General features: G+C 50.5%; 1 protein-coding gene across 2 annotated transcripts in view; it reads left to right on the plus strand.

Annotated features, from left to right (window-relative positions):
* The window catches only part of LOC124032171 (reelin-like), a 338,397-nt gene that overhangs the window by 229,273 nt on the left and 99,124 nt on the right, over nucleotides 1–10,000 (plus strand). For both annotated transcript variants that reach the window (XM_046344341.1, XM_046344351.1), the window contains exons 14-16: nucleotides 5,166–5,374; nucleotides 5,558–5,686; nucleotides 9,928–10,000. The exon at nucleotides 9,928–10,000 is cut by the window's right edge and continues 37 nt beyond it. In XM_046344341.1, the coding sequence (XP_046200297.1) occupies nucleotides 5,166–5,374; nucleotides 5,558–5,686; nucleotides 9,928–10,000 (411 nt within the window). The remainder of the gene's footprint in view (nucleotides 1–5,165; nucleotides 5,375–5,557; nucleotides 5,687–9,927) is intronic.

Consider the following 10,000-nt stretch of genomic DNA (forward strand, 5'->3'; position numbering starts at 1 on the left):
CAAAACACACACACACACACAGAGACCACGTGCTGTTAGACACCCTGCCATACACCTCCTACAAGGTGAGACCAAAAAACACACACACACACACAGAGAGACCACATGCTGTTAGACACCCTGCCATACTCCTCCTACAAGGTGAGACCAAAACACACACACACAGAGAGACCACGTGCTGTTAGACACCCTGCCATACTCCTCCTACAAGGTGAGACCAAAACACACACACACACACAGAGAGACCACGTGCTGTTAGACACCCTGCCATACTCCTCCTACAAGGTGAGACCAAAACACACACACACACACACAGAGAGACCACGTGCTGTTAGACACCCTGCCATACTCCTCCTACAAGGTGAGACCAAAACACACACACACACACACAGAGAGACCACGTGCTGTTAGACACCCTGCCATACTCCTCCTACAAGGTGAGACCAAAACACACACACACACACAGAGAGACCACATGCTGTTAGACACCCTGCCATACTCCTCCTACAAGGTGAGACCAAAACACACACACACACACAGAGAGACCACGTGCTGTTAGACACCCTGCCATACTCCTCCAAGGTGAGACCAAAACACACACACACACACAGAGAGACCACGTGCTGTTAGACACCCTGCCATACACACAGACCTGCTCTGTCCTCTATAGACCTGCTCTGTCCTCTATAGACCTGCTCTGTCCTCTACACTACACAGACCTGCTCTGTCCTCTACAGACCTGCTCTGTCCTCTATAGACCTGCTCTGTCCTCTACAGACCTGCTCTGTCCTCTATAGACCTGCTCTGTCCTCTATAGACCTGCTCTGTCCTCTATAGACCTGCTCTGTCCTCTACACTACACAGACCTGCTCTGTCCTCTACAGACCTGCTCTGTCCTCTATAGACCTGCTCTGTCCTCTACAGACCTGCTCTGTCCTCTACACTATACAGACCTGCTCTGTCCTCTATAGACCTGCTCTGTCCTCTACAGACCTGCTCTGTCCTCTACAGACCTGCTCTGTCCTCTACACTATACAGACCTGCTCTGTCCTCTACAGACCTGCTCTGTCCTCTACACTATACAGACCTGCTCTGTCCTCTATAGACCTGCTCTGTCCTCTACACTATACAGACCTGCTCTGTCCTCTATAGACCTGCTCTGTCCTCTACAGACCTGCTCTGTCCTCTACAGACCTGCTCTGTCCTCTACAGACCTGCTCTGTCCGCTACAGACCTGCTCTGTCCTCTACACTATACAGACCTGCACTGTCCTCTACAGACCTGCTCTGTCCTCTACTGACCTGCTCTGTCCTCTATAGACCTGCTCTGTCCTCTATAGACCTGCTCTGTCCTCTATAGACCTGCTCTGTCCTCTACAGACCTGCTCTGTCCTCTACACTATACAGACCTGCTCTGTCCTCTACAGACCTGCTCTGTCCTCTACAGACCTGCTCTGTCCTCTACAGACCTGCTCTGTCCTCTACAGACCTGCTCTGTCCTCTACAGACCTGCTCTGTCCTCTACAGACCTGCTCTGTTCTCTACAGACCTGCTCTGTCCTCTACACTATACAGACCTGCTCTGTCCTCTACAGACCTGCTCTGTCCTCTACAGACCTGCTCTGTTCTCTATAGACCTGCTCTGTCCTCTATAGACCTGCTCTGTCCTCTATAGACCTGCTCTGTCCTCTACAGACCTGCTCTGTCCTCTACAGACCTGCTCTGTCCTCTACATACCTGCTCTGTCCTCTACAGACCTGCTCTGTCCTCTACAGACCTGCTCTATAATGTGATCTAGCTCTAACTGTTCTAACTGTTCCAAAACACACACACACACACAGAGAGACCACGTGCTGTTAGACACCCTGCCATACTCCTCCTACAAGGTGAGACCAAAACACACACACACACACAGAGAGACCACGTGCTGTTAGACACCCTGCCATACTCCTCCTACAAGGTGAGACCAAACCACACACACACACAGAGAGACCACGTGCTGTTAGACACCCTGCCATACTCCTCCTACAAGGTGAGACCAAAACACACACACACACAAAGAGAGACCACGTGCTGTTAGACACCCTGCCATACTCCTCCTACAAGGTGAGACCAAAACACACACACACACACAGAGAGACCACGTGCTGTTAGACACCCTGCCATACACCTCCTACAAGGTGAGACCAAAACACACACACACACACAGAGAGACCACGTGCTGTTAGACAATCTGCCATACTCCTCCTACAAGGTGAGACCAAAACACACACACACACACACAGAGAGACCACGTGCTGTTAGACAATCTGCCATACTCCTCCTACAAGGTGAGACCAAAACACACACACACACACAGAGACCACGTGCTGTTAGACAATCTGCCATACTCCTCCTACAAGGTGAGACCAAAACACACACACACACACAGAGACCACGTGCTGTTAGACAATCTGCCATACTCCTCCTACAAGGTGAGACCAAAACACACACACACAAAGAGAGACCACGTGCTGTTAGACACCCTGCCATACTCCTCCTACAAGGTGAGACCAAAACACACACACACACACAGAGAGACCACGTGCTGTTAGACACCCTGCCATACACCTCCTACAAGGTGAGACCAAAAACACACACACACACACAGAGAGACCACGTGCTGTTAGACAATCTGCCATACTCCTCCTACAAGGTGAGACCAAAACACACACACACACACAGAGAGACCACGTGCTGTTAGACAATCTGCCATACTCCTCCTACAAGGTGAGACCAAAACACACACACACACACAGAGAGACCACGTGCTGTTAGACAATCTGCCATACTCCTCCTACAAGGTGAGACCAAAACACACACACACACACAGAGACCACGTGCTGTTAGACAATCTGCCATACACACAGACCTGCTCTGTCCTCTACACTATACAGACCTGCTCTGTCCTCTACACTATACAGACCTGCTCTGTCCTCTACAGACCTGCTCTGTCCTCTACACTATACAGACCTGCTCTGTCCTCTACAGACCTGCTCTGTCCTCTACACTATACAGACCTGCTCTGTCCTCTACAGACCTGCTCTGTCCTCTACACTATACAGACCTGCTCTGTCCTCTACAGACCTGCTCTGTCCTCTACACTATACAGACCTGCTCTGTCCTCTACACTATACAGACCTGCTCTGTCCTCTACACTATACAGACCTGCTCTGTCCTCTACACTATACAGACCTGCTCTGTCCTCTACACTATACAGACCTGCTCTGTCCTCTACAGACCTGCTCTGTCCTCTACAGACCTGCTCTGTCCTCTACACTATACAGACCTGCTCTGTCCCTCTACAGACCTGCTCTGTCCTCTACACTATACAGACCTGCTCTGTCCTCTACAGACCTGCTCTGTCCTCTACACTATACAGACCTGCTCTGTCCTCTACACTATACAGACCTGCTCTGTCCTCTACAGACCTGCTCTGTCCTCTACACTATACAGACCTGCTCTGTCCTCTACAGACCTGCTCTGTCCTCTACAGACCTGCTCTGTCCTCTACAGACCTGCTCTGTCCTCTATAGACCTGCTCTGTCCTCTATAGACATGCTCTGTCCTCTACAGACCTGCTCTGTCCTCTACAGACCTGCTCTGTCCTCTACAGACCTGCTCTGTCCTCTAAAGACCTCCTCTGTCCTCTACAGACCTGCTCTGTCCTCTACAGACCTGCTCTGTCCTCTACAGACCTGCTCTGTTCTCTACAGACCTGCTCTGTCCTCTATAGACCTGCTCTGTCCTCTACAGACCTGCTCTGTACTCTATAGACCTGCTCTGTCCTCTACAGACCTGCTCTGTCCTCTACATACCTGCTCTGTCCTCTACAGACCTGCTCTGTCCTCTACAGACCTGCTCTATAATGTGATCTAGCTCTAACTGTTCTGTTGATGTTTAGGAGGATATAAAATATGTTTATCCAGCCAACTCTGTTCCTCTACTGTGTTTCCTCTTCTTTCCCCCATATCTCTCCTCTCCTCTCCCCTCCTCTCCTCTCCTCTCCTCCCTCTCCATTCTCCTCCTCTTCTCTCCTCCCTCTCCATTCTCCTCCTCTCCTCCTCTCCATTCTCCTCCTCCTCCTCCCCCACCTCCTCACCCCTCCTCCTTCCTCCCCCCCTCTCCCCCTCACCCTCCTCCTCCTCCTCCCCCTCTCCTCACCCTCTCCTATCCCCCCCTCTCCTCACCCTCTCCCCCACCTCTCCTCACCCTCTCCTCCCCCCTCCTCCTCCTCCTCCTTTCTCCCCCTCTCCTCCTTCCTCTCCCTTCCTCCCTCTCCCTCCTCCTCCCTCTCTTCCTCCTCCCCCTCCTCCTTCTCCCTCCCTCCCCCCCCCTCCTCCTCCTCCTCCCCCCCCTCTCCTCCCTCCTTCCTCTCCCTCTCCTCCTCCTCCCCTTCCTCCTCCTCTCTCCTCCTCCTCCCTCCCCCTCCTCCTCTCTTCCTTCTCCCTCCTCCTTCGTCTCCTCCTTCCCTCCCCTCCTCCTCCTCCTCCCCCTTCCTCCCCCCTCCTCCTCCTCCTCTCTCTTCCCCTCCCCCTCCTCTCCCTCCTCCCCTTCCTCCTCTCCTCCCCCCCCCTCCTCCTCCTCCCCTCCTCCCTCTCCTCCCCCTCCTCTCTTCCTTCTCCCCTCCTCCCCTCCTCCTCTCTCTTCCTCTCCTCCTCCTCCTCCTCTTCCTCCCCCTCCTCTCCTCCGTCCTCTTCCTTCCTCTCCCCTCCCTTCCCCCCTCTCTCCTCCTCCTCCTCTTCCCCCTCCTCTCCTCCCTCCTCTTCCTTCCTCCCCCTCCTCTCTCCTCCTCCCCCTCTCCTCTCCTCCCCTCCTCCTCCCCCTCCCCTCCTCCTCCCTCCCTCCTCCTCCTCTCTCCTCCTCTTCCCCTCCTCCTCTCCTCTGTCTTCTCCCTCCCCCTCCTCTCCTCCTTCCTCCTCCTCCTCCCCTCCTCCTCCTCCTCCCCCTCTCTTCCTTCCTCCTCCTCCTCCTCCTCCTCCTCCTCCCTCCTCCTCCTCCTCTCCTCCTCCTCCCCCTCCTCCTCCTCCTCTCCTCTCCTCCTCCTCCTCCTCCTCCTCCTCCCCCTCCTCCTCCTCCTCCTCCCCCTCCTCCTCCCCTCCTCCTCTCCCTCCTCTCCTCCTCCTAGAGTCCATCTGTAGTATCAGTAGCCCTTCCTCCAGACCTCCAGACCCCTGTCACCCAGTTCTGTCTGGAGCAGCGGGCACACGGTGGTACCAACCGTCATGTCTGGGCCGTAGACTTCATGCAGCTGCTGCCCGTTCTGCCTGCCACACACACCCACGTGGCCCAGTTCTCCATCAACCTGGGCTGTGGATCCTACCAGCCTGCCAACAGGTACAATACACCTACTGCACTGTTGCACTCAACAGCCAGCACAATGCAAAACAATCAATACATCTTCTATTTGCTAATTGCACACATTTCACATTAATATATTTTTTGCAATACTGACAGCTCTTCCCCTTTTGTTACAACGTGTTGTAAGGTGGAATAAAAATGTGTCTTCCTCTTTGTTAGTGTCAATCTGGAGTTTTCCACCAATCACGGTCGTTCCTGGTCCCTGCTCCACACAGAGTGTCTCCCAGACTTGTGTGCTGGACCTCACCTACCACATAGCACCGTCTACTCCTCTGATAACTACAGCGGGTAGGGATGTTTGTGTGTGTATGTGTGTGTTTACGTGTGTGTGTGTTTACGTGTGTGTGTGTTTAGTGTAGGTATAGAGGTATGTGACTGTAGGTGGAGGTATAGAGGTATGGGACTGTAGGTGGAGGTATAGGACTGTAGGTGGAGGTATGTGACTGTAGGTGGAGGTATGTGACTGTAGGTGGAGGTATAGGACTGTAGGTGGAAGTATGTGACTGGGTGGAGGTAAGGAGGTATGTGACTGTAGGTGGAGGTATGTGACTGTAGGTGGAGGTATGTGACTGTAGGTGGAGGTATGTGACTGTAGGTGGAGGTATGTGACTGTAGGTGGAGGTATAGGACTGTAGGTGGAGGTATAGGACTGTAGGTGGAGGTATGGGACTGTAGGTGGAGGTATAGGACTGTAGGTGGAGGTATAGGACTGTAGGTGGAGGTATAGGACTGTAGGTGGAGGTATAGGACTGTAGGTGGAGGTATAGGACTGTAGGTGGAGGTATAGGACTGTAGGTGGAGGTATAGGACTGTAGGTGGAGGTATAGGACTGTAGGTGGAGGTATAGGACTGTGGGTGGAGGTATAGGACTGTGGGTGGAGGTATAGGACTGTGGGTGGAGGTATAGGACTGTGGGTGGAGGTATAGGACTGTGGGTGGAGGTATGGGACTGTGGGTGGAGGTATGGGACTGTGGGTGGAGGTATGGGACTGTGGGTGGAGGTATGGGACTGTGGGTGGAGGTATGGGACTGTGGGTGGAGGTATGGGACTGTAGGTGGAGGTATGGGACTGTAGGTGGAGGTATGGGACTGTAGGTGGAGGTATGGGACTGTGGGTGGGGGAAGGGACTGTGGGTGGATGTATGGGACTGTGGGTGGAGGTAGGGACTGTAGGTGGAGGTATGGGACTGTAGGTGGAGGTATGGGACTGTGGGTGGAGGCATGGGACTGTGGGTGGAGGCATGGGACTGTAGGTGGAGGCATGGGACTGTAGGTGGAGGTATGGTACTGTAGGTGGAGGTATGGTACTGTAGGTGGAGGTATGGGACTGTAGGTGGAGGTATGGGACTGTGGGTGGAGGTATGGGACTGTGGGTGGAGGTATGGGACTGTGGGTGGAGGTATGGGACTGTGGGTGGAGGAATAGGACTGTGGGTGGAGGTATGGGACTGTGGGTGGAGGTATTGGACTGTGGGTGGAGGTATGGGACTGTGGGTGGAGGTATGGGACTGTGGGTGGAGGAATAGGACTGTGGGTGGAGGTATGGGACTGTGGGTGGAGGTATGCAACTGTGGGTGGAGGTATGCGACTGTGGGTGGAAGTATGCGACTGTGGGTGGAGGTATGGGACTGTGGGTGGAGGTATGGGACTGTGGGTGGAGGTATGGGACTGTGGGTGGAGGTAAGGATTACAGAGGCAGAGAATACTACCGTTTACAGTGAATTTATTTCCTTCACACGGTAATTGTGGGGAAAAGGGGCTGGACGGAACCAAAGCAAAGAAAGTAAAAGTTAGAGCCCCCTCTCCTACCTACCCACTACTTTACCTACCTACCCACTACTTACCTACCCTCTCCTACCTACCCACCTAACCTCTCCTACCTACCCACTACTTACCTAACCTCTCCTACCTACCCACTACTTACCTAACCTTAATGCCACATGTCGGGCGAACCAAATACATAGAGTGCATGCTACGGGTACAGTTTAACTTATGTTTACAGACACCTTAGCCAAATACATTTAATCTCAGTTTTTCACAATTCCTGACATTCAATCACAGTAATAATTCCCTGTTTTAGGTCAGTTAAGATCACCAATTTATTTTAAGAATGTGAAAATGTCAGAATAATAGTAGAGACAATGATTTATTTCAGCTTTTATTTCTTTCATCACATTCCCACTGGGTCAGAAGTTTACATACTCTCAATTAGTATTTGGCAGCATTGCCTGTAAATTGTTTAACTTCGGTCAAACTGAGTCAGGTAGCCTTCCACAAGCTTCCCAGAATAAGTTGGGTGAATTTTGGCCCATTCCTCCTGACAGAGCTGGTGTAACTGAGTCAGGTTTGTAGGCCTCCATGTTCGCACATGCTTTTTCAGTTCTGCCCACACATTTTCTATAGGATTGAGGCCAGGACTTTGTGATGGCCACTCCAATACCTTGACTTTGTTGTCCTTAAGCCATTTTGCCACAACTTTGGAAGTATGCTTGGGGACATTGTCCATTTGGAAGACCAATTTGCGACCAAGCTTTAACTTCCTGACTGATGTTTTGAGATGTTGCTTCAATATATCCACATATTTTTCCTGCCTCATGAAGTCATCTATTTTGTGAAGTGCACCAGTCCCTCCTGCAGCAAAGCACCCCCACAACATGATGCTGCCACCCCGTGCGTCACGGTTGGGATGGTGGTCTTCGGCTTGCAAGCCTCCCCCTTTTTCCTCCAAACATAACGATGGTCATTACGGCCAAACAGTTCTATTTGTTTCATCAGACCAGAGGACATTTCTCCAAAAATTACGATCTTAGTCCCCATGTGAAGTTGCAAACTGTAGTCTGGCTTTTTTTAATAGCGGTTTTGGAGCAGTGGCTTCTTCCTTGCTGAGCGGCCTTTCAGGTTATGTCGATATAGGACTTGTTTTACTGAGGATATAGATACTTTTGTACCGGTTTCCTCCAGGATCTTCACAAGGTCCTTTGCTGTTGTTCTGGGATTGATGTGCACTTTTCGCACCGAAGTACGTTCATCTTTAGGAGACAAAGTGCATCTCCTTCCTGAGCGGAATGACGGCTGCGTGGTCCCATGGTGTTTATACTTGCGTACTATTGTTTTTCCGATGATGTCAAGGAAAGAGGCACTGAGTTTGAAGGTAGGCCTTGAAATACAGCCACAGGTACACCTCCAATTGACTCAAATGATATTAGCCTATCAGAATCTTCTAATGCAATCATTTTCTGGAATTTTCCCAGCTGTTTAAAAGGCACAGTCAACTTAGTGTATGTAAACTTCTGACCCAGTGGAATTGTGAAACAGTGAATTATAAGTGAAATAATCTGTAAACAAAATGTAAAGTAGATATCCTAACCAAACTATTGTTTGTTAAACAAGACATTTGTGGAGTGGTTGGAAAACGAGTTTATGTATGCCCGCAGGTCTCTTGCCTAAGCACTCCCAAGGTGCCTTCCCCTTCCCCCCTGGGAACAACAACACAATAATTACTAACTTAAAGTGAACCATTTCAATAATCACAAACACAGTCCTACACATACCTCAGCAAGAGCGGCTACAAAATCCTTTACAACAAATTCATCAGACCCACAACCAACACAGCACATACAAAGAAGCCCTTTCCAAAACAAAGGAACGCCGGCTTTTCAAACTGCAGAAGGAGTCGGTCATTTCAGACAGCTGTACCCCCTGACGAGAGGGCGGGGTCAGAGCGCCGATTAGTGATGGGCCGACCAATCAGCTGCTTTAGGGGAATCCAGGAAGCCATTTTCCTGAAATACACACAAACCCACAACACAAAAAGGCACGTAGCATATGATAATACATGACATATATAATGTGACCTTTCTTTGAGGACCTAGTTATATACCCTGACACAGTGGTGTTAGGAAACTACTGGTTTACGGGCCACATTAGGCCTGCAAGTCACGTAATGCTGGCTTGCAAAGTGATGTGTAATTCCTATTAGAATCCAGCCAGAGTGAAGATATCCAACAAGTGGAGTAGTTAATCACACGAGACCTGGATTCATGATGATTTTGCAGGGTATGGGAAGATTACATACTGAGACAACCTCAATCATCTGAACTGGAGCAGCCATCTCAGCAATAGATCCAACTGATTGGATTAGTTTTAAAAAACCTCTCTGTTATTTGTCTTTGTGTAGTATAAAATGTATTAACCAATAAATGTACGTACAAAACAAAAACACATATTACAGTAAAACAAACAAACAATTCTGGAAAATCTCCCTTCAATAGAGCATGCTGGGTAATATTATATGGTTCAATGTAAAACCCTTCTTGTCTTCCAAAAAAATCAATCAAGAACCTTTTCCTCCAGAAACAATTCTTAGGATGTTAAAGGTTCTAGGTAGAACCCTTTGCCTTCCAAAAAGGGTTCTTCTGATCAAAACTGTTCTAGGTAGAACCCTATCCCTCTGCAAAAGAACCCTTTCGGAACCCTTTTTGTCTAAGAGTCTGACTGATGGCATGTCCCTCTGTGTCTCTCTCTCTCCAGCTGGACGAGGATCTCCATCCCTTTACCCAACGCTGCCCTGACTGAGAACACCCAGTTCCGTTGGAGACAGGGT

The sequence above is a fragment of the Oncorhynchus gorbuscha genome, linkage group LG01 (assembly GCF_021184085.1).
Source record: "Oncorhynchus gorbuscha isolate QuinsamMale2020 ecotype Even-year linkage group LG01, OgorEven_v1.0, whole genome shotgun sequence".
Classification (NCBI taxonomy): Eukaryota; Metazoa; Chordata; class Actinopteri; order Salmoniformes; family Salmonidae; genus Oncorhynchus; species Oncorhynchus gorbuscha.